The sequence below is a fragment of the Microcaecilia unicolor genome, chromosome 11, assembly GCF_901765095.1.
Source record: "Microcaecilia unicolor chromosome 11, aMicUni1.1, whole genome shotgun sequence".
Taxonomy (NCBI): Eukaryota; Metazoa; Chordata; class Amphibia; order Gymnophiona; family Siphonopidae; genus Microcaecilia; species Microcaecilia unicolor.
In genome coordinates this window covers 65,943,787-65,965,390 of record NC_044041.1, presented here as the reverse complement: position 1 = coordinate 65,965,390, position 21,604 = coordinate 65,943,787, and the positions used below count along the sequence as shown (strand labels likewise).

General features: G+C 47.1%; 1 protein-coding gene across 1 annotated transcript in view; it reads right to left on the bottom strand.

Moving 5' to 3' along the window:
• The window catches only part of CIT (citron rho-interacting serine/threonine kinase), a 1,023,678-nt gene that overhangs the window by 947,107 nt on the left and 54,967 nt on the right, over window positions 1-21,604 (bottom strand). Inside the window, 2 exon segments of the mRNA XM_030217566.1 lie at window positions 11,402-11,544; window positions 11,783-11,881. Coding sequence (XP_030073426.1) covers window positions 11,402-11,544; window positions 11,783-11,881 — 242 coding nt within the window.

Here is a 21,604-nt window from a genome sequence, read left to right as displayed (position 1 = left end):
GAGCCTAGCTGAACTGAGCTGTGTTTTGAAGCTTGGCTAAATTTGCACTGTGTTCTGAAAGCCTAGCTGGACCGAGCTGTGTTTTTTTAAGCTTGGCTCAAATTGAACTGTGTTTGGAAACCAGGGCTGAATTGTGCTGTGTGTTTTTTTTTTCTTTTTACTGCTACTCTCCCGGGGACCGGGAGAGAAAGCAGCGGCTGAAGCCTGCGCGGTGTAGCACTGTTTGTTGTTTTGGAGCAGCACCCCAGGAGGAAAAGAGGATCCACTTTACAATTGGTGGCAGTGGTGGGATCTGTGCGCGGACCTGTCGCTCGAGGAGGCCAGGACCAGCAGGACAGAAAAGCCCGACGGAGGGGCCAACGCTGAGAAAGGCGCAGACCCGTCTGGGGTTCCGGTAAGCGGGGCCTAGATTGGGGGAAATAAAGGGATCCTAGTAAAAGGGGAAACATAAGTAGTGAAACCGCACTTGGAGGTGTCCTCTGTTTTTTTCCCCACCAGGAGTCGCTGTTCCGGAGCAAGGATGGACCCCAAGGAGATCTTCGCTTGGATGACGATGCAGTTCCAGAAACAGCAAGAACTGACGGGGAAGATGGTGGAAGACTCCTTGGCGGCGGCACAAGAGCAGCAACAACCGGTGCTGAATATGCTCCTGGACTTTTTTTCAGCGAGGGATCGAGGCTCCCAGGGGCGGTGGAGCCGGAGCAACTGGACAGGGGCCAGGAGGAAGCGGTGCGGTAGGACCTTTATCCCTGAAATCACTTACTTGGGGAAAGTTGTCTGAGCAGGATAATGTAGATGATTTCCTGACCGCCTTCGAGAGGGTGGCAGTGGCCGCAGGATGGCCACAAGAGCAGTGGGCCCATGCGGCTAGTGCCTTCCTTATCTGGGGAGGCTCTAGGAGCCTTTAGAGACTTGGCCCTGGGGACGCTGCAACTATGGGAGGTTGAGAGAGGCCATTAAGACCGGTATGGACTGAGTACTCAGGCCTTATAGGCGTAAGTTTCGGTCCACTAAATGGGAGAAGGGGGAAACCCCTAAAGCGGTGGCCACTAGACTGATGGACTTGGTAAAAAAAATGGTTGGAACCTGATCGCCACACCACGGGAGAGATTCTTCAAGAATTAGTAGTGGAGCAGTTCCTGCAGGGCCTTCCCAGGGAGATTAGGGCAGGATTGGTCCAAAGGGGCTGTAAGACGGTGGAGGCCGTGACGCCGGGTTGGAGTGTTATTTGGAAGCCCAACATTGGGGAGAACCCGAACTGGAGGGTGGTAAGCCCCGACCTGGGGGAGGCTGGGGTTCCAAAAGTTCCTTCTTTAAGCCAGATCCCCAGGGAGGGAAACCCGATCTCGGCTGGGGTGGTAAAAAGCCCGTAGTGCCCTCAGGCCCTGAAAAAAAGGCCCCCTCGTATGAAGGAAAAATCTGTTATAAGTGTGGGAAGACTGGGCACTTCAGGAGGGATTGCCCAGGTCGAGAGGGATGGACCTCGCAGGTTGCCCAAGGGTTTAGGCCTCGGTATACTGCTAAGGTAGAGGTTGAGGGTTTACCGATGGTAGCCATGTTAGACTCCGGGGCAGACCAGTCCATGATCTCTAGGAGGTTATGGGAACAAATAAGAAAGAGGAGGACAGGAGGTAAGGATACCTATGAGGGAGCGGTGGCTATTCAATGTATACATGGGGCCAGTACCGTTATACCCTCCATAGGGTTCACGTGAAGGGGCCCACAGGGGAGCTAGAGATAGCCATGGCCGTTCTGCCCAGACTGCCACAGGACATGATTTTGGGAAGGGACTGGCCCCCCTTTACCGAGTGTATTAGTGAAAAAAGAGTGTGGGTCACTACCCGCTCTCAGGCTCGGCGAGACCCTGAGGCTGAGGAAGAGGGAATAGGAGGTATTTTTCCTTTTCAAGGGGAGGTCTTAGGGGAGCCGGGAAAAGAGAGAAAGGGGAAAGCTTTGAAAAAAAAAGGAGCAGAGGGGCAGACGGGAGGCCTTGGAGCAGGCAAGAAAAGAAAGTTATCTGCCAGTAGCCCCGAAAGAATTGAGCGAGCAGTTTCCCCAGTTTCATAGGGAGCAGGCCACGGACCCTACTTTAGAATATGCCTGGGAAAGGGGCCCGACAGGGGGAGGGCCGGGAAGTCCCGGGGTTCATGATAGAGGGGGACATTCTATATCGCAGGGTACCCAATTGGGAGAACTCTGAAGCGGGGAGACAGCTAGTAGTCCCCCAAGCGTTCCGTCCCCTAGTAGTAAGGCTCGCGCATGATCACCCTTTGGGGGGCATAAGGGCTCCCAAGCTACCCTGACTCAGATATTGGGCCGGTTTTATTGGCCAGGAGTTTATGGGGAGGTGGAGAGGTATTGCCAGTCATGCCCCAACTGTCAGAAGGTGGCAGACCGGCTACCGCCTAAGGCACCTTTAAAACCCCTTCCTAGAGTGGAACAACCGGGGAGGAGAATCGCAATGGATTATTATTGGCCCGGTAACAAAATCGCAAAGAGGCTTCCTCTATGTTTTAGTGGTTATGGATATGGCCACTAGGTACCCCTGGGCCATACCTTTGAGAAGCATATCAGCGAAGGGCATTGCCAGGGAACTGATAAAAATCTTTTGTGAGGTGGGATTCCCCCAAGAAGTTTTGACAGACAGGGGGTCCAACTTTATGTCAAGTACCTTAAGGCAAGTGTGGGAGGCTTTTGGGATACAACATATCCGTACAGCGGCCTACCATCCCCAAACTAATGGGATGGTAGAACGTTTAATAGAACTTTAAAGGGTATGTTAAAAAAGCGTTAGGCGAGGATAGGACAGGTTGGGACCAACTGTTGCCCTTCGTGCTATATGCCTACAGGGAGAAGGTGCAAGACTCATTAGGAGTTGCCCCTTATGAATTGATGTTTGGACGGAGGCCCAGGGGAATTTTAGATATTTTACAGGAACACTGGGTACCCCCGGACACCTCCGATCAGTCAGTGGTCGAATATTTACAGGATCTGAGGGCCAGATTGGATAAGTTACAAGAATATTCCCAGGATAGGCTAGAACAGAGCCAAAATCAACAAAAGGAATATTATGATAAAGGTACTCGGGAAAGGGAGTTTGTAGTAGGAGATAGGGTCCTTATCCTAATTTCGGAGGATCCTCATAAGTTTGCCTCTAGGTGGAAGGGTCCCTGGGTGGTGAAGAAGAGACTAGGGCCTCTCACGTATGAGGTAGCGAACGAGAAGGGACGGGTCCAAACCTTCCATGTTAACCTGATGAAACCCTGGATAGCAAGGGTAGGCTTTCAGACCAGGGGGGAGGAAAAGGAGGGAGAGGAATTGGGACCGCAAATAAGAGATATTTTCAAGCCAGGGGAGCCAGGGGTTAATCCCCGGTTGTCACAGGTACAAAAAAAAGAGATAGGAAGGCTCCTAAAAGGGTTTGGCGATGTGTTGACGGCCTGCCCTGGGAATACTCACCTAGTGGAGCACGACATTATAACAGAAAAGGGTAAAGTAGTTCGGCAAAAGCCATATAGGCTGTCCCCCATGAAAAGGAGGGAGGTGATAAAACAGGTCCAGGAAATGTTAGACTTCGGGGTGATCGAAGAGTCAAATAGCCCCTGGTCAAGCCCAGTGGTGTTAGTACCAAAACCCGAAGGGGAGTGGAGATTCTGCATAGATTTCCGCCAGCTTAATAATATCTCTCAAGCGGATGCATATCCTATGCCCTATATTGAGGAGCTGGTGGACAGGCTAGGATCTGCACAATTTCTCACCACCCTGGACTTGACAAAAGGGTACTGGCAGATTCCCCTTACGTCAGGGGCGCAAGCTAAGACCGCCTTTAGTACGCCCATAGACCTGTACCAGTTCAAAAGATTGCCCTTTGGCCTTAATTCAGCAGCTGCAAGCTGCCAGAGGTTGCTGGACAGGGTTCTCCGATCACATCAGGCATATGCCGCCGCATATATGGATGATGTGGTAATACATAGTGGAGACTGGAAACACCCATTTAAACCAGGTAGAGGCAGTGCTGCAGGCTTTCCGGGATGCAGGTCTCACCCTTAACCCAAAAAAATGTTATTTTGCGCAGTACCGGGTGAAGTATTTAGGGTATAATGTGGGAAGGGGAGAGGTCCGGCCCTTATTGAATAAGGTTAAAAGCATCCAAGAGTTTCCCAGACCAAACACCAAGAAACAATTGCGTAGATTCCTGGGGATGGTAGGGTATTACCGCAGGTTCATCCCTCATTTTTCCGCAATGGCCACTCCCTTAACTGACATGCTGAGAGGGAGGAATCCGGACCACTTGAGGTGGGGAGCGGAGGAATTGAGGGCATTTGAACAGATGCAGAGGGCCCTGTGTCAGGAACCTGTGCTGAAGGCAGTTGATTTTGAAAAGCCCTTTGTCCTTCAAACAGATGCTTCGGGGAGGGGGTTAGGCGCAGTGCTGTCCCAAGAGCATGAAGGGGAGGAACACCCAGTGCTTTATTTAAGCCGGAAGCTCCTGCCTCATGAGGAACATTACTCCACCATAGAAAAGGAGTGTTTAGCCATACGATGGGCAGTGCAGGAGTGTAGTGTCTATTTAGAAGGGAGAAAATTTAAGCTGGTAACGGACCATGCTCCCTTGAAATGGTTGAATGTGATGAAGAACAATAATGGGAGACTAATGCGATGGTACTTAGCGTTGCAGCCTTTCCAATATTCTGTGGAGCATCGTCCCGGGCGATATTTAGGAAATGTTGATGCCCTGTCCCGGGTGGAGGAGGAGGAGGAAAAAGAATGCGGGGGTGGAAATTTAAGGGGGGGGGGTATGTAAAGAGTATGTAGGAAAGGCCCCAAAGGAACCCTGGGATAGGCCAGAATACCCCCGTTATAGGCAGGCATTCCCCAGGAAAGAACTAGAAATAAGGAACTACAACTCCCAGCATGCCCCAAGGGAGCCTGGGGATAAGAGAAACTATGTGCATTCCCAGGAGTCTCCAGAGGAGGGCCGCAGGGGAAGGAATAAGGCTGAGTCTCCAACCTGGGGGAAGAGGTGGTGGAACAGGTGGGTGGAGAAAGAAGAGACACCTAAGAGCTTTAATGAAAGAAAGGGTGAGCAGCTGGGAGAAGGGCGGGGTGAAGAGAATATGGATTGGGCTCCTGAGGAGGGGGAGGCAGAGAGTGAGCCTTGCCCTATGGAATTGACTGAACCGGAGAACACCCTGGAAGAGCCGATGGACTTTTCAGCTCTGGCTCAGCGAAAGCCAAGGAAGTAGCGGGGCCAAGCCGGGTCAAGCGGGAGGAGGTCAGGTAGGAGTATGACTGACCAAGAGGGTGGGACCCTAGGCTTTGAGCCCGCGCAAAGCCATTACTGTGTTTTGAAAGCCTAGCTGGACTGAGCTGTGTTTTGAAGCTTGGCTAAATTTGAACTGTGTTTTGAAAGCCTAGCGGGACTGAGCTGTGTTTTGAAGCTTGGCTAAATTTGAACTGTGTTCTTGAAAGTCTAGCTGAACTGAGCTGTGTTTTGAAGCTTGGCTAAATTTGAACTGTGTTTTGAGAGCCTAGCTGGACTGAGCTGTGTTTTGAAGCTTGGCTAAAATTGAACTGTGTTCTTGAAAGTCTAGCTGAACTGAGCTGTGTTTTGAAGCTTGGCTAAATTTGCACTGTGTTCTTGAAAGTCTAGCTGAACTGAGCTGTGTTTTGAAGCTTGGCTAAATTTGCACTGTGTTCTGAAAGCCTAGCTGGACCGAGCTGTGTTTTTTTAAGCTTGGCTCAAATTGAACTGTGTTTGGAAACCAGGGCTGAATTGTGCTGTGTGTTTTTTTTTCTTTTTACTGCTACTCTCCCGGGGACCGGGAGAGAAAGCAGCGGCTGAAGCCTGCGCGGTGTAGCACTGTTTGTTGTTTTGGAGCAGCACCCCAGGAGAAAAGAGGATCCACTTTACAGTATACGTGTAGGAGATACAGTCAGTCAACCAAGTAGAGACAGTACATTTGGTAGGTCACGATCACAAACAACTGGACAGTGGCAATACTCTCTAGAAAGGAGTCAAAAACTGGGTTGTTGCTTAGACAGAGGGTGCCTGGGATTTTTGACCCCGTTGCTGCCTTGGACCTGAGTGCTGAAGTGTAGTCCTTTGAGGTGGAGGAGGAGTAGGAGTATAACAATGCTTAGACATATAGTAACTGGATTATTGAAATCCTTCTGCAAACCTTCTAGTAGAAGATGAGGTAGCAGACGTCTGTAGCCTAGATAGAGTTTTTATAGTATATGTATGTTTTTTGATTAGGTCAGCCATATCCTCAACTTTGTCACCAAACAAGTTTTCTCTATGTCAAGGGACATCTCAAAGAGGCTCCTGGACAGCAGATTTGAGATCGGAGACCCTGAGCCAGGAGAGACATTGCACTGCTGCTGCTAAGGCAGAAATGTTTGAAGAGCCATCAAAGACATCACAGGCTTGCCTTGCCAGATATTTACAGCAGTTAAGAAATTTCCTGTGAAGCATATGGAATTCCTCAGTCTTCTCAGGTGGAAGGAACTCTGCAAAGGACAGATTGCTCTGTATTAGACATTTTAAGCAAATTATAGAGTAAAGCAGACAATGTAATGTGCATTGAAGCTTGAAAAGTTTTTCTGCCAAAGGAGTAATGTTCTAGCTTCTCTTCCCAGAAGAGCAGAAGCACAAGATCTTGCACTGTTTTAAAGCAGATTTCACAAACAGGGAGTGAGGTAACTGCGTTCTCTCAAACCCAGTGCATTTCTGTATCCTATACATTGTATCAATTTTCTTTGGAGCCATCTGAACTGTCAGTGGAGTCTCCCAGTTTTTGATTAGCGTATTTTTCATAATTCTGTGAAGTAAAACAGCAACTCGTTCTCTAGGAGGAGAGTCATAATGTAGAACATCAAAGAGTTCTAAATTAAGTTGTTACTCTGTTTCTAATTTGAAAGGTATGGCTTCAGCCATCTCACAGAAAAAGCCAGGAAAGGATATACTTTCTGGAGGAGACCTACGTCTCTCAGGTGATAGAGAAGGATCAGATGGAATGTCACAGGACTTCTCAGCTAAGAAGCCCTGTGAGTCTGGATCTGTCTCCCAGGAGAAGTCCGAATCTGACTCTTCGATTTACTGTTCATTAGAAGTACGAGGAAGAGAGCATCAACTACAGCGTCAGCTCTTTGTCGAAGCAGACGAGTCTCTGAAGTTGGAGAAAGTTGCTCTGCCGATGTCGACGCTGCGTTTGTCTGGTTCATGCTTCCCCCGATGGTCAGCACCAGGCCGGCATGCGGGACCTCTCCCGTGACTGTCTCTCTGATGTATCAATGGGCTAGGCTGAGGCTGGCGCAAGCACTTTGTAAGCCTGTTTAGACTGCGAATGGAGTAGCCCTGAAAGCTCCTCCTTGAGCATAACCCATATTTCCTCCTGTAGAGTAAGTACCAGCTGAGAAAGCAGTGTGGACACAGCCTGAGTTATAGCCTATGCAGAAGTAGGAGATCTTGAAGACCTCAAAAGCTCTCAATGAGAAGCAAGTTGGAGAGAAGGAGAGCAGTCACTGTGGCATGGATGCTTCTCATGCATTGAGGACATCGATGCAGGGGGAATCTAGGCAGGATACCTGGAGGGATAACAATGGTGATGCTTCTTAGGCTTTTTCTGCTGCAGCTCCCTCGATGCACGCAGCACCAACAACAATTTCAGAGTCCTTACACGTTCGGAGTACAAAGTCAGATGTCAGACCATCTCGATATTACGTCAGTGCACCCAATGTTGATGCAGGTTCCGAGTCGAGTGCCAAATCCTCTGCCATGCTCAATGCTGGACTCTGCAGGCCTTTAAGGGTCCTCTCTTGCATGCGCAAGTAGAGGTTACACCGTATGTCCCGGTGCTCTTGATCCAAGCACTGAACACACCAATTATGAAGGTCCATGCCTGAAACAGTCCTATTGCAACAAGTACACTTCTTAAAGTTATTTGGCACCCTCATTGACATGGAGGGAAAAACAGCCAACACACAGTCAAAAGGCTCTATGGCCCAGGGAGCACGAGTAGTCGCTTATCCAAAACTGGTCGATGTTTCCCGGGCTCCAAAGTCTGAAACTGGAAAAATTAAAGAAAAAATTGAAAAAAAATGAATAAACTGAACAACCTAACAGAAAAATGAATATGAAGTAAAAATATCCAAAACAGGAAAGGCATCAAAAAGGCAAAAGTTTGAAACGCTGAGGAGAGATTAAAAAAACAACTTCTCTGCTCCACAGAAAATGATAGACTGCTGGTCCCGCACTTGAGCATCAGTTGGGAAGGCACCTGTGCCTGCACAGTGGAGGCACTGACTCAAAGATTTAAAGTAACAATATACTTGGCAGTGACTGCACCAAGCTCTATGGACGGCGTCACCTACATGTGAGATTATTATTCCTGCTTATTCTCAAGAGAATGAGTGTAATAAAAATGGATAAATGATGAAATAATTATTATTCAAGAAGGAACAGAAAAATATATCAATTTTTACACAAATTAAAACAATGTAGTTCAGAAAGATGCAAATGTTAAAGGTGTGCATCTCATACAAATATAACATGTTGATCCATATATTACTACTACTATTTAGCATTTCTATAGCGCTACAAGGCATACGCAGCGCTGCACAAACATAGAAGAAAGACAGTCCCTGCTCAAAGAGCTTACAATCTAATATATATGCAATTATACATGCATATGAATACGTTATTAATGCGTGTACGTCAAAAATGTGGAAAAGACATACATGATTAACAACTCCATAGCGATGTCAAAAAAGGGAGGGGAGGGAGAATGAACATACCCAATTGCTAATGTCCTTATAAAATCTTATAACCCAATAATGAAGAGTGGAAACGCACTCTAAAAACAAAATAATAATCATGTGCTATGTTAAAACTGACCAAAAAACCACTATAAAAACCAAAATGTGTATGTTTAAGGAAGACTTGTATATCCAATGTAAATCATTATTTATACATCAGCAAATCAGTTCTGAAACAAGAGAAATGCTGGTTTTGAAGGAATACTGACATGACAACCACTGTTTTGTGAGAACACTGTTTTAAAAGTGCCCCTCAGGCTAATATTGTTGATTTGTTTCCTATTCAGGACTATCCTATATAATAATTCTCACCACCAACGTTCTAATGTGTCTGCCTGTGTTCGTGGCTCCTTCGGAGTTGCTGAGCTAGGCTCTGTAGCCAGGCTGACATCACTCACAGCTGATTCCCAGGCAGGGGGAGGAGTAGGGAAACACGCAGAGCAAGTGGCAGGAGCGGCAGATCAAGTGGCAAGGAGCGGCGAATCAAACAACGACCCTCCTCTCACCTGCCCCCCTCCCCTCCAGCCACCCATGTCCTGCGACCCTCCACTCCCCCTGCCCCCCCCCTGCAGCCACCCATGTCCAGCGACCCTACTCTCCCCCTGCCCCCCCCCCCTCCAGCCACCCATGTCCAACGACCCTGCTCTCTCACCTGCCCCTCCTTCATCCACTCAGGTTGTGTAACCAATTCTTCGGGGCAGGCAGGAAAGATCCCCGGTCCTGCCTGTCCGCTGCTGGCGCTAGTGCTGGTGCTCCCCCGCTGCCTGATCGCTGTTCAAAATGACCACCGATACTTACAAGGGTGGCCTCCAAGACTTCAGCAGAAGTCTCGCAAGTCCGCCATTGGAAGTCTGCAATACTGGCACCTAAGTTAGGTACACTTAGGTATGATTCTGTATCAATGCACATAAAATCTGAGAATGCCCCCAGGAATGCCCATAACCACGCCATCAAATTATTATGAGCGATAAGATTTAGGTGCAATCCATTACAGAATCATATATGCACCTAAATCCTAATTGTCAATTAGTGCTAATTGATTATCACCCAATTAAGCATTGATTAGCTTGTTCAATTAAGTTGTGCACACTTGATAGAAGCATGCCAAGCGTGTCTTTAATCTGCGCCAATTTTTCAGGTGCAATATATAGAATTTGGACCTATGTTATCACCCCTCCATTTCAGTGGGAAAGTTTTAATACTGAAATGCTGTAAATCATTTACTAACCTCCCCTTTTACAAACCTGCACTAGCAGCTGCTGGAGCTGTAATGCTGACACAGCCCATTCAAAGTGAATAGGCTGTGTCGGCACTGCCGTGCAGCTTTGTAAAGGGGGGGGGGTGAGTGTCCAGTAGTTATTCAATGTTCTACAATAGATACCGCCAAAATGTGTCCATTGTTAAAGCTTCTATGTTCAAGTCTTGATCATCTTCTTAGTTTTGCCCACATAAATCAGAGCGCAGGTGGCCTGGCCTGTGTAGTATTACAATTAGAGGAACGTTTGAGTCTAAAAACCTTTTTGGACTGTGGATCTATGAAACATGACAAAGGGGTTTTTTTTTTTTGCTTTGTCTTGCACAGCAAGAACCCCCAGAGGGACACTAAGTCGGAGGGAGGATAGGGACCCAACACTAGCTTACAGACAAGGTCCCCATAGGGACCTTAGCCCACACTATGGGGAGCTAGGCCTTGGACCTGCTCAAACAACCAACACAATATTAGATTCTAACAGAAGAGAAAAATATTAGAGAATTCCAGAGGGCACCAGTCCATATACTGGTGATGTCATTGGAAACGTTTGCTTGTTTATTTATTTGTTTTAGTCTTGACATTTAATATACCACCATTCACAAGGCTTCATGGCAGTTTACAAACTAGTTAAAAGGAAATGAGTGGGAAACAGAGAACACAAACAATAGCACAGGGACAAATAGGGACATATGGTAGAAGAGGCAACAATAGGACATCATATTTTCAAGAACACAGTTGGCAACGGATAAACAGAAAACTCAAGAAGGAAACCAGAGAAGAAAAATAAAATATAAGCATTCAAAAAACAGACCCAGGAAAAAAGCCAGGTCTTCAAGAACACTTTAAGTTCAGTATCCCTACCTCCATCTTCTTGTAGGAAAAGGATGCAACTGACTTGTTTGGACTGGTATGGCAGAGACAATAAGAAAGATTCAGGTTTTCTCATTAAATCCTCTATATCCATAAGCTCCAGATGCTTAACTAGGGCATCAAGGTATAGAATTCCAGCCAACAGATAAAATTTTGACAAAGGGAAAAACTCAGTTCTTCTCAAAGAAGGGGAAACAGTTAAGTGATAAGGGTGATTCTGTTGAGAGACATTTTATTTCACCATAAATTCAACTAAAACAAGCACTTCAACAGAGTAATATCAATTAAGATTTTGTATATAATATAGTTCTAGATTGTTATTGCAATGTATTTATTTATTGGTCTTTATTAACCACCTTTTTATAAACAGATTGTATTATTTCTGTACTTAAAAATCTCCTTGGTTTAAAGAAGGCTATATATAAATACAACACATTAAATTGAAAGCCAACCACTCACCTATGCACATAACCCATCTGATGAACACTGTTTATAGCCAAAATCAATTCTGCCAGATAAAACTGAGCCATATTTTCATCAAATTGCTCATCATAACGATTTAAGAGGGACAGCAGATCACCTCCAGGCTGGTACTCCATGACCTGCACAACGTCAAGTGAAGCAAGTCAGTTCTCAAACTCTAGCTTTCCACTTGTCCGATACAACAGCATTACAAGAACAAACTTTGTGGCCATGACTTATAAACTTGCATCACACCATATTTCACATATCAGCATTCTAGTCACTTTCACAAAATGTTAATATTTTCTTCTGTAATTAAATTTACAACCCATTAGTTACACTAAGCAAAAGTGAGTATATAGAACTAAGCAGGTTTACCAGATAAAGGTGTTTTTTGTCCTGAAAGGCATACTGTAATGATGGAATCCATGGACTTGTACTGTAAGTCAGTATACTTCGTTCTTCCTCAAAAAACACCTTATGAAAAGAATAATTGAATATACTTGAGAATCACAAAAATCAGTCATTAAAAAAAAAAAAGTTCTAGAGGTTATAGAGAACATTACAGTCTAAGGCCTCTGGTCAAGGATAATCACAGCAACCACTGAACTACTTGGGAGAGAATGTTATAAAATAGGGGCAAATTCTTAGCTAGCTGTGAATGAAGGTTTATAGCACTATGGCCTGCTAAAGGCCAATTCCAACTGTGTTGGAATACCAAGGGACAAACAGCAAACTGCTGTGCCAAAAGTATCTCCTTTTATTAGGGTTCAGGACCTGACATGTAGACAAATGAATTTCCAGAAACAGACTGTAGGTTCTAAGAAACCGTCTTGAAGGAACTGAAGAAAGAGAGCGCAACTCACCCTCCTTATTGCATAGATGATCCCAAAAGGCTCGATATTCAAAAGGGTTTGACTGGACAGGAGGGCTTTCTGCCAGATCAAACCCAAATAAACTAGTCTGTCATCGATATTCAGGGGCACTTAACTGGTTAGTGCCCCTGAATATTTCCACTAATCAGCCATTCCATAACCAGCTAGGCTAGGTGCAATCTGAGGGCAGATTGGGCAGAGCCACAACTTCGTCAGTGAGCAGCAATATTCAGTCCACTAACCAGCTAAGTAAGCACAAAGTGAAGACAGCAAAAAGGCTGCCCTAACTTTATGCACCAGGTTAACTGACTGAATATCGGCTAGAGCCTGGGTAACTTCCTAGGCAGTGCACATACCCGGATATTCAATGCCGGGAGCCGCACATGCTCTGGCATTGAATATCCAGGGTTAGTTCAGCTTGTGGCTCTGAGAGGCTTACAAGCTGCTTACCACCACAGGCTAAATATTGCTCCCAAAGTCTTTATGGCTAGAACACATACGAAGAGGAATCTAATGATTCAAAGGGTGTTTAAGGCGAGATCCACACCCTAAAGCTGGAAAAGGCTATCCTCACAGCATTTCAGATATTTTGACATGGAAATGTCACTCCCAAACCTCCAATTACTAGACAGTCAGGTTCTGTTGCTTAAAGGACTGGTAGGCATCATGTTCTCCTACTATTTAACTATTTATTGAGCAACATCAAAGACATAGAAAAGAATGCATTACTATTTTTAAAAAATCCTGAAGATCCTAGAAAAAGGTCAGTTTGTAGAAACAGCCTCATCACAGCTACTGAAAATCTGGATGCCTAGATGCAGTGCACCGAGTGCCACTTCTTTAACAGAATCTGGACACCAAGATTCCATTACAGAGTACTAGCATAAATCAGTATCAATGCACCTATATGTAGGTGCACCCACTTACATCAAGTCAATAGCAGGGGTAAGTGGATGTGCCTAAATGTGGCAATTTAATGCATAACATGCAGTATTCTGTAAATTATGTGGGTAAATGTTGGTCCCACCTATGCTCTTCTCTTTTGTGAACACCCCCCCTTATATTTACACGCTAAGTTGCATGCGTCATTTATAGAAGAGTGCTCAGAAATCAGTTAGCATTTACCTGCATAAGTACTAGTGTTCTACACGTTTAAGCACCATGTTAATTGTATATGCCACACAATATAAACCACATTGCTTTGTTACACAGTAGTATAGTAAATATGTCAGCAGATAGAAATAAAAATAGCTCATTTAGTCTGTCCAACAGAGTTTTTAGAATTGGAACCTGTCACTCTATGGAAGTTCCACTTCTGGGGTAGGTGTTTATTCTTAGGGCTATAGCTGCAGCTATCTCACATGACACTTAGGTCCCCTTTTATCAAGATATTACCCCAGTTGCAAAGGACTTAAATATAAATCAATATATGCATCTAACTTCTCCTACATCAGCATGCAACTATGGAATGCACTGCCAAATGCCATAAAAACAATGCATGACCTAGTAACCTTCCAGAAATTACTAAAGACTAACCTGTTCAAAAAGACTTACCATAGTGATCCTTCACAAATGACCTGACATCAAAACTCTACCAGAACCAGACAATATTGAACTCTTTATTCCTGTTTCAATTAATTTATCACTAATTAACGTTAATGCATTACCCGCTTATCTCTCATGCCTGAAATGAAATGTTTATCTAACTTACTTTACAATTTATTTTAACATTTATGTACTTTAAATGCAATACTACTTTGTATTTCTCATTCCAGAAATGGCGATCGCCATTACGGCATAATGTAAGCCACATTGAGCCTGCAAAAAGGTGGGAAAATGTGGGATACAAATGAAACAAATAAAATAAATAAATAACTAAGATATATATAACATAACTTCAGAGAGAATGTAGACAGCTTTAGCTTCTTTAGATCAATTGGTTAAGTCTATCATCTTGATTACTTTTGATATACATTCTCAATTACAAGCTCAGGAATGTAACTTGGTCTCTGAAGCTGGAAGGATTAAGAAATTTGAATATTTCATGGCCCTTATTTATTTACAAATGCTTGATATTCTGCTGGTGACGCCAATGGCATAGCACGGCAGCTTACAATGAAAGTATAAGTAAACCAAAGAGAACAGGAGAGGGGCAGTAGGGACATGGGGGGAATGATGGAACAAGAGAGAAGGAAGAAAGAGATTGCAGGGATCCAAATGCTGTCAAAGTGTCACTCGGATGCTAGCTTGAAGAGCCAGGTTTTGACTGCTTTTTTGAAACTGGAAAGTGAGGATTTGGTGCAGAGAAGAAGATGCAAGGAGTTCCAGAGGTGGAGACCTAAGTAGAAGTTAGAGTCCCTAGATATCTCTAGGCAAATATGGGAAGGGGGAATCAGAGGAAGCTACTCCCCTGGTCAAATGCGCCTTCAGTTGGTAAGGCACCCTACGTCCCTTGATCAAATATGCCAAGGAAACCGCCTCCTTCAACCATCTGGAAATAGTTGCCTTAGAAGCTGCAGCTCCCTTCTTTTGGACCGCCGTACAACACAAACAACCTATCTGAAGACCGAAACTCCCGAGTCCTGGATAAATAAACCCTCAAGACTCGCCGAACATCCAGCTTGGCTAAACGGCGCTGAGACGCATCTCCCAACTTATCTCCCAGCACTGGCAAAGAAATGTCCTGATTTACGTGGAAAGACGACACTACCTTGGGTAAAAACGATGGAACAGGCTTCAAAGAGACCTTTTCCTTCAAGAAAGCCAGGAAAGGAGCACGACAAGACAAAGCCTGCAACTCCGAAACTCACCGCACTGAAGTAATAGCCACCAAAAACACCGACTTCAAAGTAAGATCTTTAAGAGTACTCGACCCCAAAGGTTCAAAGGGAGGCCCTACCAAGACTTCCAACACCAAGTTCAAATCCCACGGCGGTACAACTGGCCGCCGAGGACGAATCAGCTTTACAGCATGTAAAAACCGAACCTCATCCGGGGAAGACGCCAAGGAGACTCCCCGTATCCTTCCCCAAAAACAGGACAGAGCCGCAATCTGCAACTTTAAAGAGGAAAGAGCAAGACCTCTGTCTACACCATCCTGTAAAAACAGTAACACCTCCGAAATGGAAGCGGTCCAGGGCAAACAAGAACGATCGTTACACCAACCTTCAAAGATCCGCCACACCCTAACCTAAGCAAAGGACGTGGAACGTTTACGGGACTGCAACATAGTATCAATCACCTTAGTTGAAAAACCTTTCTTCTTCAGCCTGTCCCTTTCAAGAGCCAGGCCGTAAGCGAGAACGGAGACGGGTCTGGCATCACGATCGAACCGTGCACCAACACCACCGACTCCGCCAGTGCGACCGGCCCGCCTATCGCCAGACGTACTAGATTGACAAACCAAGGCCGACGAGGCCAATTTGGAGCCACAAGAATTACTGTCCTGGCGTACCGCTCTATTCTTTGAACTATCCGTCCTATCAAGGGCCAAGGAGGAAACACTTACAACAGCTGGTGAGGGGGTCACGCGAGCACCAGAGCATCGATCCCCTCGGACCTCGCCGCCGGCTGAAAAACCTGGGTACGTGAGCATTGTCTGACGAGGCCATGAGATCTATCAACGGCAGACCCCACTCCTTCACTAGGCGACAGAACAATGGACGATGTAGCGACCACTCTCCTGGATCCAACATGTGCCTGCTCAGAAAATCCACACTGACGTTGTCTACTCCAGCTACATGACTTGCCGAGAGACTCTGAAGATGAAGTTCTGCCCAACGCATTAACTCCGCCGTCTCCTCTGACACCTCTCGACTCTTGGTACCCCCCTGATGATTTACGTACGCCACCGCCGTGGCATTGTCGGACAGTACTCGAACTGCCTTGCCTTCGAGAAGATACTGAAGAGACTGCAGTGCCAACCTTATCGCCCGAGTTTCCAACCGATTTATGGACCACAAGGCCTCCTCCTCTGACCAGCGACCCTGAGCTACCTCTCTGAGACAATGCGCCCCCCCCAACCTGCTAGACTGGCATCCGTCGTTAGCACCGTCCACTCCCGAGGATCCAAGGGCATGCCTTTTTCCAGATTCGGCGTGTGAAGCCACCATCGCAGGCTGAGCCGAACCGGATCTGGCAAGCACAGTCTTTTCTCCAAGCTCTGAGTCTGAGGATACCACCGCTCCAACAGTGCCGCCTGCAGCCGCCTCATGTGAGCCCTGGCCCAGGGCACTACCTCTATCGATGCCGCCATGAGTCCCAAAATCTGAAGGTAAGAGTGAGCGGACGGGAACAGTTTGGCATAAAACTGGCGAATCAATAACTGCATCTTAGCATTTCGAACTGCCGGTAAAAACACCCGGCCCTTCGCCGTATCGAAGCGAACCCCCAGATATTCCAGGGACTGAGTCGGTTCCAGGTGACTCTTGACCAAGTTCACCACCCAGCCAAGCGACTCCAAGAAAGCTACCACCTTCGCCGTAGCATCCACACTCTCCTGAAAGGACTTGGCGCAAATGAGCCAATCGTTGAGATACGGGTGTACCAACACTCCTTGTTTCCTCAAAGCCGCCGCCATGACCACCATAACCTTGGAAAAGGTACGAGACGCCATAGCCAGACCGAACGGCAGCGCACACAATTGAAAATGCTGTCCCAGAACCGCAAAACGGAGAAACCGATGATGCGCCGCCCAAATGGGAATATGAAGATAGGCTTCTGACAAATCCAAAGATGTGAGAAACTCCCCCTTCTGCACCGCTACTATGAACGAGCGCAACGTTTCCATGCGAAAGGAGGGAACTTTCAAAGCCTTGTTGACCCTTTTGAGATCTAGAATAGGCCGAGAGGAACCTTCCTTTTTGGGGACCACAAAATAAATCGAATAACAACCTGTCCCCCTTTCTGAAACCGGCACGGGATCTATCAGCCGACGAAGCGTCTGTCGAATCGCCCTGGCCTTGACCCGAGAGCAGCACGGATAGGCGAGGAAAAAATATGGACGGAAAGTCTTGAATTCTAGCGCGTACCCAGCTCGCACCACCAATGCGAAGAAATGCAAAGTGATGAACTTAGGGAGTAGAAATCCAAGGGAGACGTATGTGTTAGGCGGGGAGAGTCTGATTGGCACGGACGGGGAGAGGGATCTTGGGGTGATAGTATCCGAGGACCTGAAGGCGACAAAACAGTGTGACAAGGCGGTGGCCGTAGCTAGAAGATTGCTAGGCTGTATAGGGAGAGGTGTAACCAGCAGAAGGGAGGTTTTAATGCCCCTGTATAAGACGTTGGTGAGGCCCCACCTGGCGTACTGTGTTCAGTTTTGGAGGCCGTACCTTGCGAAGGATGTCAAAAAAATGGAAGCGGTGCAAAGAAAAGCTACGAGGATGGTATGGGATTTGCGTTCCAAAACGTATGAAGAGAGACTTGCTGACCTGAACATGTATACCCTGGAGGAAAGGAGGAACAGGGGTGATATGATACAGATGTTCAAATATTTGAAAGGTATTAATCCACAAACGAATCTTTTCCGGAGATGGGAAGGCGGTAGAATGAGAGGACATGAAATGAGATTGAAGGGGGGGCAGACTCAGGAAAGATGTCAGGAAGTATTTTTTCACGGAGAGGGTGGTGGATGCTTGGAATGCCCTCCCGCGGGAGGTGGTGGCGATGAAAACAGTAACGGAATTCAAACATGCGTGGGATGTGCATAAAGGAATCCTGTGCAGAAGGAATGGATCCTCAGAAGCTTAGCTACAATTGGGTGGCAGAGCAGGTGGGGGGAAGAGGGGTTGGTGGTTGGGAGGCGAGGATAGGGGAGGGCAGACTTATACAGTCTGTGCCAGAGCCGGTGATGGAAGGCGGGACAGGTGGTTGGGAGGCAGGAAAAACTGCTGGGCAGACTTATATGGTCTGTGCCCTGAGAAAGACAGGTACAAATCAAGGTAAGGTATACACATGAGTTTATCTTGGGCAGACTGGATGGACCGTGCAGGCCTTTTTCTGCCGTCATCTACTATGTTACTATGTTACTATGAGTACCCACTGATCTGACGTGATACGGGTCCACCTCTGATAGAATTGACTGAAACGAGCCCCTACCCTTACCAGAGGCTGGACCCGCACACCTTCATTGTGAAGCACGCCCGGAGGACAGACCTCCCCCTGGCGCGTCTCGGCCTCCTCGCCGACCTCCGCGAAAGGGCTGAGTACGCTGAAAAAATTGAACCAACTTATCCAACTCTTCTCCAAACAGCAAGGTCCCCTTGAAGGGGAGAGAACATAACTTGGACTTAGACGCCACATCCGCCGTCCAACCACGAAGCCAAAGAGCCCAACGAGCTCCAACCGCCAATCCATAGTCTTAGCAGAAGCTCTCAGCAGATCACAACTAGAATCTGCCAAAAAGGAAGAGCCCATCTCTAACTTGGCCAGCTCTTGCACCAAGGAAGCTCTATCTAAGGCCGGGCCATCCAAAAGACTTTCAGCCCAACGGAAACACGCCCTGGCTACTAGGCCCCCGCACAGAGCGGCCTGAAGTTACAATGCTGAGAGATCAAAATTGCGCCGAATGAAAGACTCTAATCTCCTATCCTGCGGATCTCTGAGAGCAGCCCCCCCTTCAACCGGAATAGCCGTAGCCTTGGTAACCGTGGTCACCACCGCATCCACTGTCGGCGACTTAAAGGAGTCCTTATCCCCTTGCGGAATAGGGTACAGTCTCGCCATAGCTCTGCTCACCCTACAAGGAGAATCTGGGGAGGACCACTCCTGGACGATCATATCTCTGAGATCCGAATTCATGGGAAAAGTACGCGCTGCCCGCAGAATTCCCTTAACTAAAGGGTCAAGCTGCTTAGCGTCCGCTACCACCGGCTCAGGCGAATCAAACCTAAGCGTGGACACTACCTGCTCAAACAGGGAAAATGCGCACCACCAAGGGGTCTTCACCTGGCAAAGGCCCCTCCTCCTCAGAAACCTTGTCCCCTAGGAACTCATCCCCCAGCAGACTACTCTCGTCGTCTGAGGGAGGCAAGGAAAACAAATCTGGCTCTTCAGACCAATCTAAACGCTGTCGCTTAGCAACCAGAGGCCCTGCTCCCTTCAGAGGCTCTAACTGATTAGGGCCTGACTGCCAGGCCTGAAACATGGCCCAAATAAAATCCGGAGGAAACCCCATGGCCCCCGCACCTTCCGGAGGCCTGGAAGCACTCTGCCCCGGACCTTCCAACAGCGGGCGAGCAGCCACCCCCGTGGCGCCTGAATCCAAGATGGCGGCGGTTCCTGCCAAAATCGGAACCGCCGCTACGAGCCCAGAGGACAAGTCAGAGCCGGCCAAACCTTTACCGCTACCTGAACCCTCCGCAGCTAGTACCGGAGGCGAAGAATCAGGCTGTTTAGGCTCCCCACAGAACCTGCATTGAGCTCCTGGCACGTCTATCCCCCTTCGCACACAAGAACGGCAGCGCGACGGCTTTCCCGCCGACATCGCGAATTTAAAGCGGTACACCCTAACGTCCCAGCTCTCTCAAAGTTGTTCAAAATCCCCAGGCCTCTCTGTCAGCTTCCCAAACAACACAGTCAAGCACTGCCAAGCAGCCAAACACTGTTTCTTTTTCTTTCTTTCTTTCTTTTTTTTTTTTCACACTCACAACAAAAGCCCAGTTGCTAAGAGCTGACAGGGACTATGCACTCAAGATTCCTGCCATAGCAGGAGCCGAGGCAACAGGCAGAAAGTTCAGAAACAGAATTTCAAACTGCCAGAAGTTATGGCTCTCAAGGTTCCTGTCACAACAGGAGCCGAGGCACATGGCTGCCTAACCAAAGGCCAGCAGGGGAATAATACAAACTGCCAGAAGTTATGGCTCTCAAGGTTCCTGTCACAACAGGAGCCGAGGCACATGGCTGCCTAACCAAAGGCCAGCTGGGGAATAAGCCACACACCGGCTAAATTCCACAGAGAAAAGTGAATCCCACTGGACCCGCTTTTCTTGAAGCACTCAACCAAAAATAATTCCAAGTACAGGGTATTAGTTAAGAAAATCTAATCCTACCAGACCAGACTGACTGCTCAGGCTACATGTCTACCCTCTGCTGGAGACTGAGATTTACTGGCTGCTTGGGGGTTGGCTGCTAGCTTATACTGGTTTAAGTTTTAGTGTTCTCAGTCTCCCTCTGCTGGTAGGCGTGCATAACCCAAGCGTCTTGACCGGTCTGGAGGGTCGCTGAGAAAATTAGATTTTCTTTTCAGAAGTCTAGGAAGTTCCCTGGGTATTCAAGGCCTTCATCCAAATCAAGACAGAGTGCTTAAGAGGATAGGCATGATAATGATGGCATCCTGAAGGTTCTCCTTGGCATGAGACCACTGGGAAGACAGTCCATTGAGCTCTCCTCAAACTGATGGATTCCATGTATGCGACATGCATTGTGAAGGCTATGTGACCCAGCATTTTTAAAATCGGACAAGCTGATTCTTTTGAACCTCTCGGGTTACAGAGGTGAGAGCATCTATTCATGGAGCTGGGAGAAAGGCCTTGGCTTGAGCCGTGTGTTTGTAGCAGGGATCCTATAAATTCCAATTGCTGGGATGGGTTGAGGTGGGACTTGAGGTATTTGATGTTGAACCCTAGCACCAGCCAATCATCTAGGTAGGGAAAAAACATGCACCCCTTGTGATGGTGCAACTACTGCTAGGTATTTTGTGAATACTCTGGGTGCTGATGAGAATCCAAACGGAAGTACGCAGTACTGTAATGGGTTTTCCCTACTCAAACTCTGAGATACTTCCTGTGACTGTGATGTATCTGTACATGGATAGAAGCGTCCCTTAAGTCCAGAGAGCATAGCCAATCTTATTCCTGAATCATGGAGAGTAGGGTGCTCAGGTAAATCATTCTGAACTTTAGCTTTGCAAGGGCCCTCAGGTCTGGGATGGGACAAAATCCTCCCGTTTTCTTGATAACCAGGAAACACCTGGAATAAAATCCCTGCCCTCTTCATCCTGGTGGAACATTTGACCATGTTTGACTATATTAGTTTATAAGAGGGAAAAGTAATTTTGTAAGTAATTCCCAGTGTTGAGAGTTTAATTTTGATCCTCTGAGGGCAATTTGCAGGGACAGCTTCCAATTGTAGGATGTAACCTGTCCTGACTATATAGAGAACCCAACAGTCTGAGGTTGCAAGGGGGCCACCTTTCTTGGAAAAAAATTCAGCCAACCCTCCTACTGGAAGGTCGTGTGGAACAGTTACTGGGACTGCAACTATGCTCCCCTGTAGCTAGTCAAAAGCCTGTGCCCTGTTTTGCCTGGACAGCCTGCTGGTACTT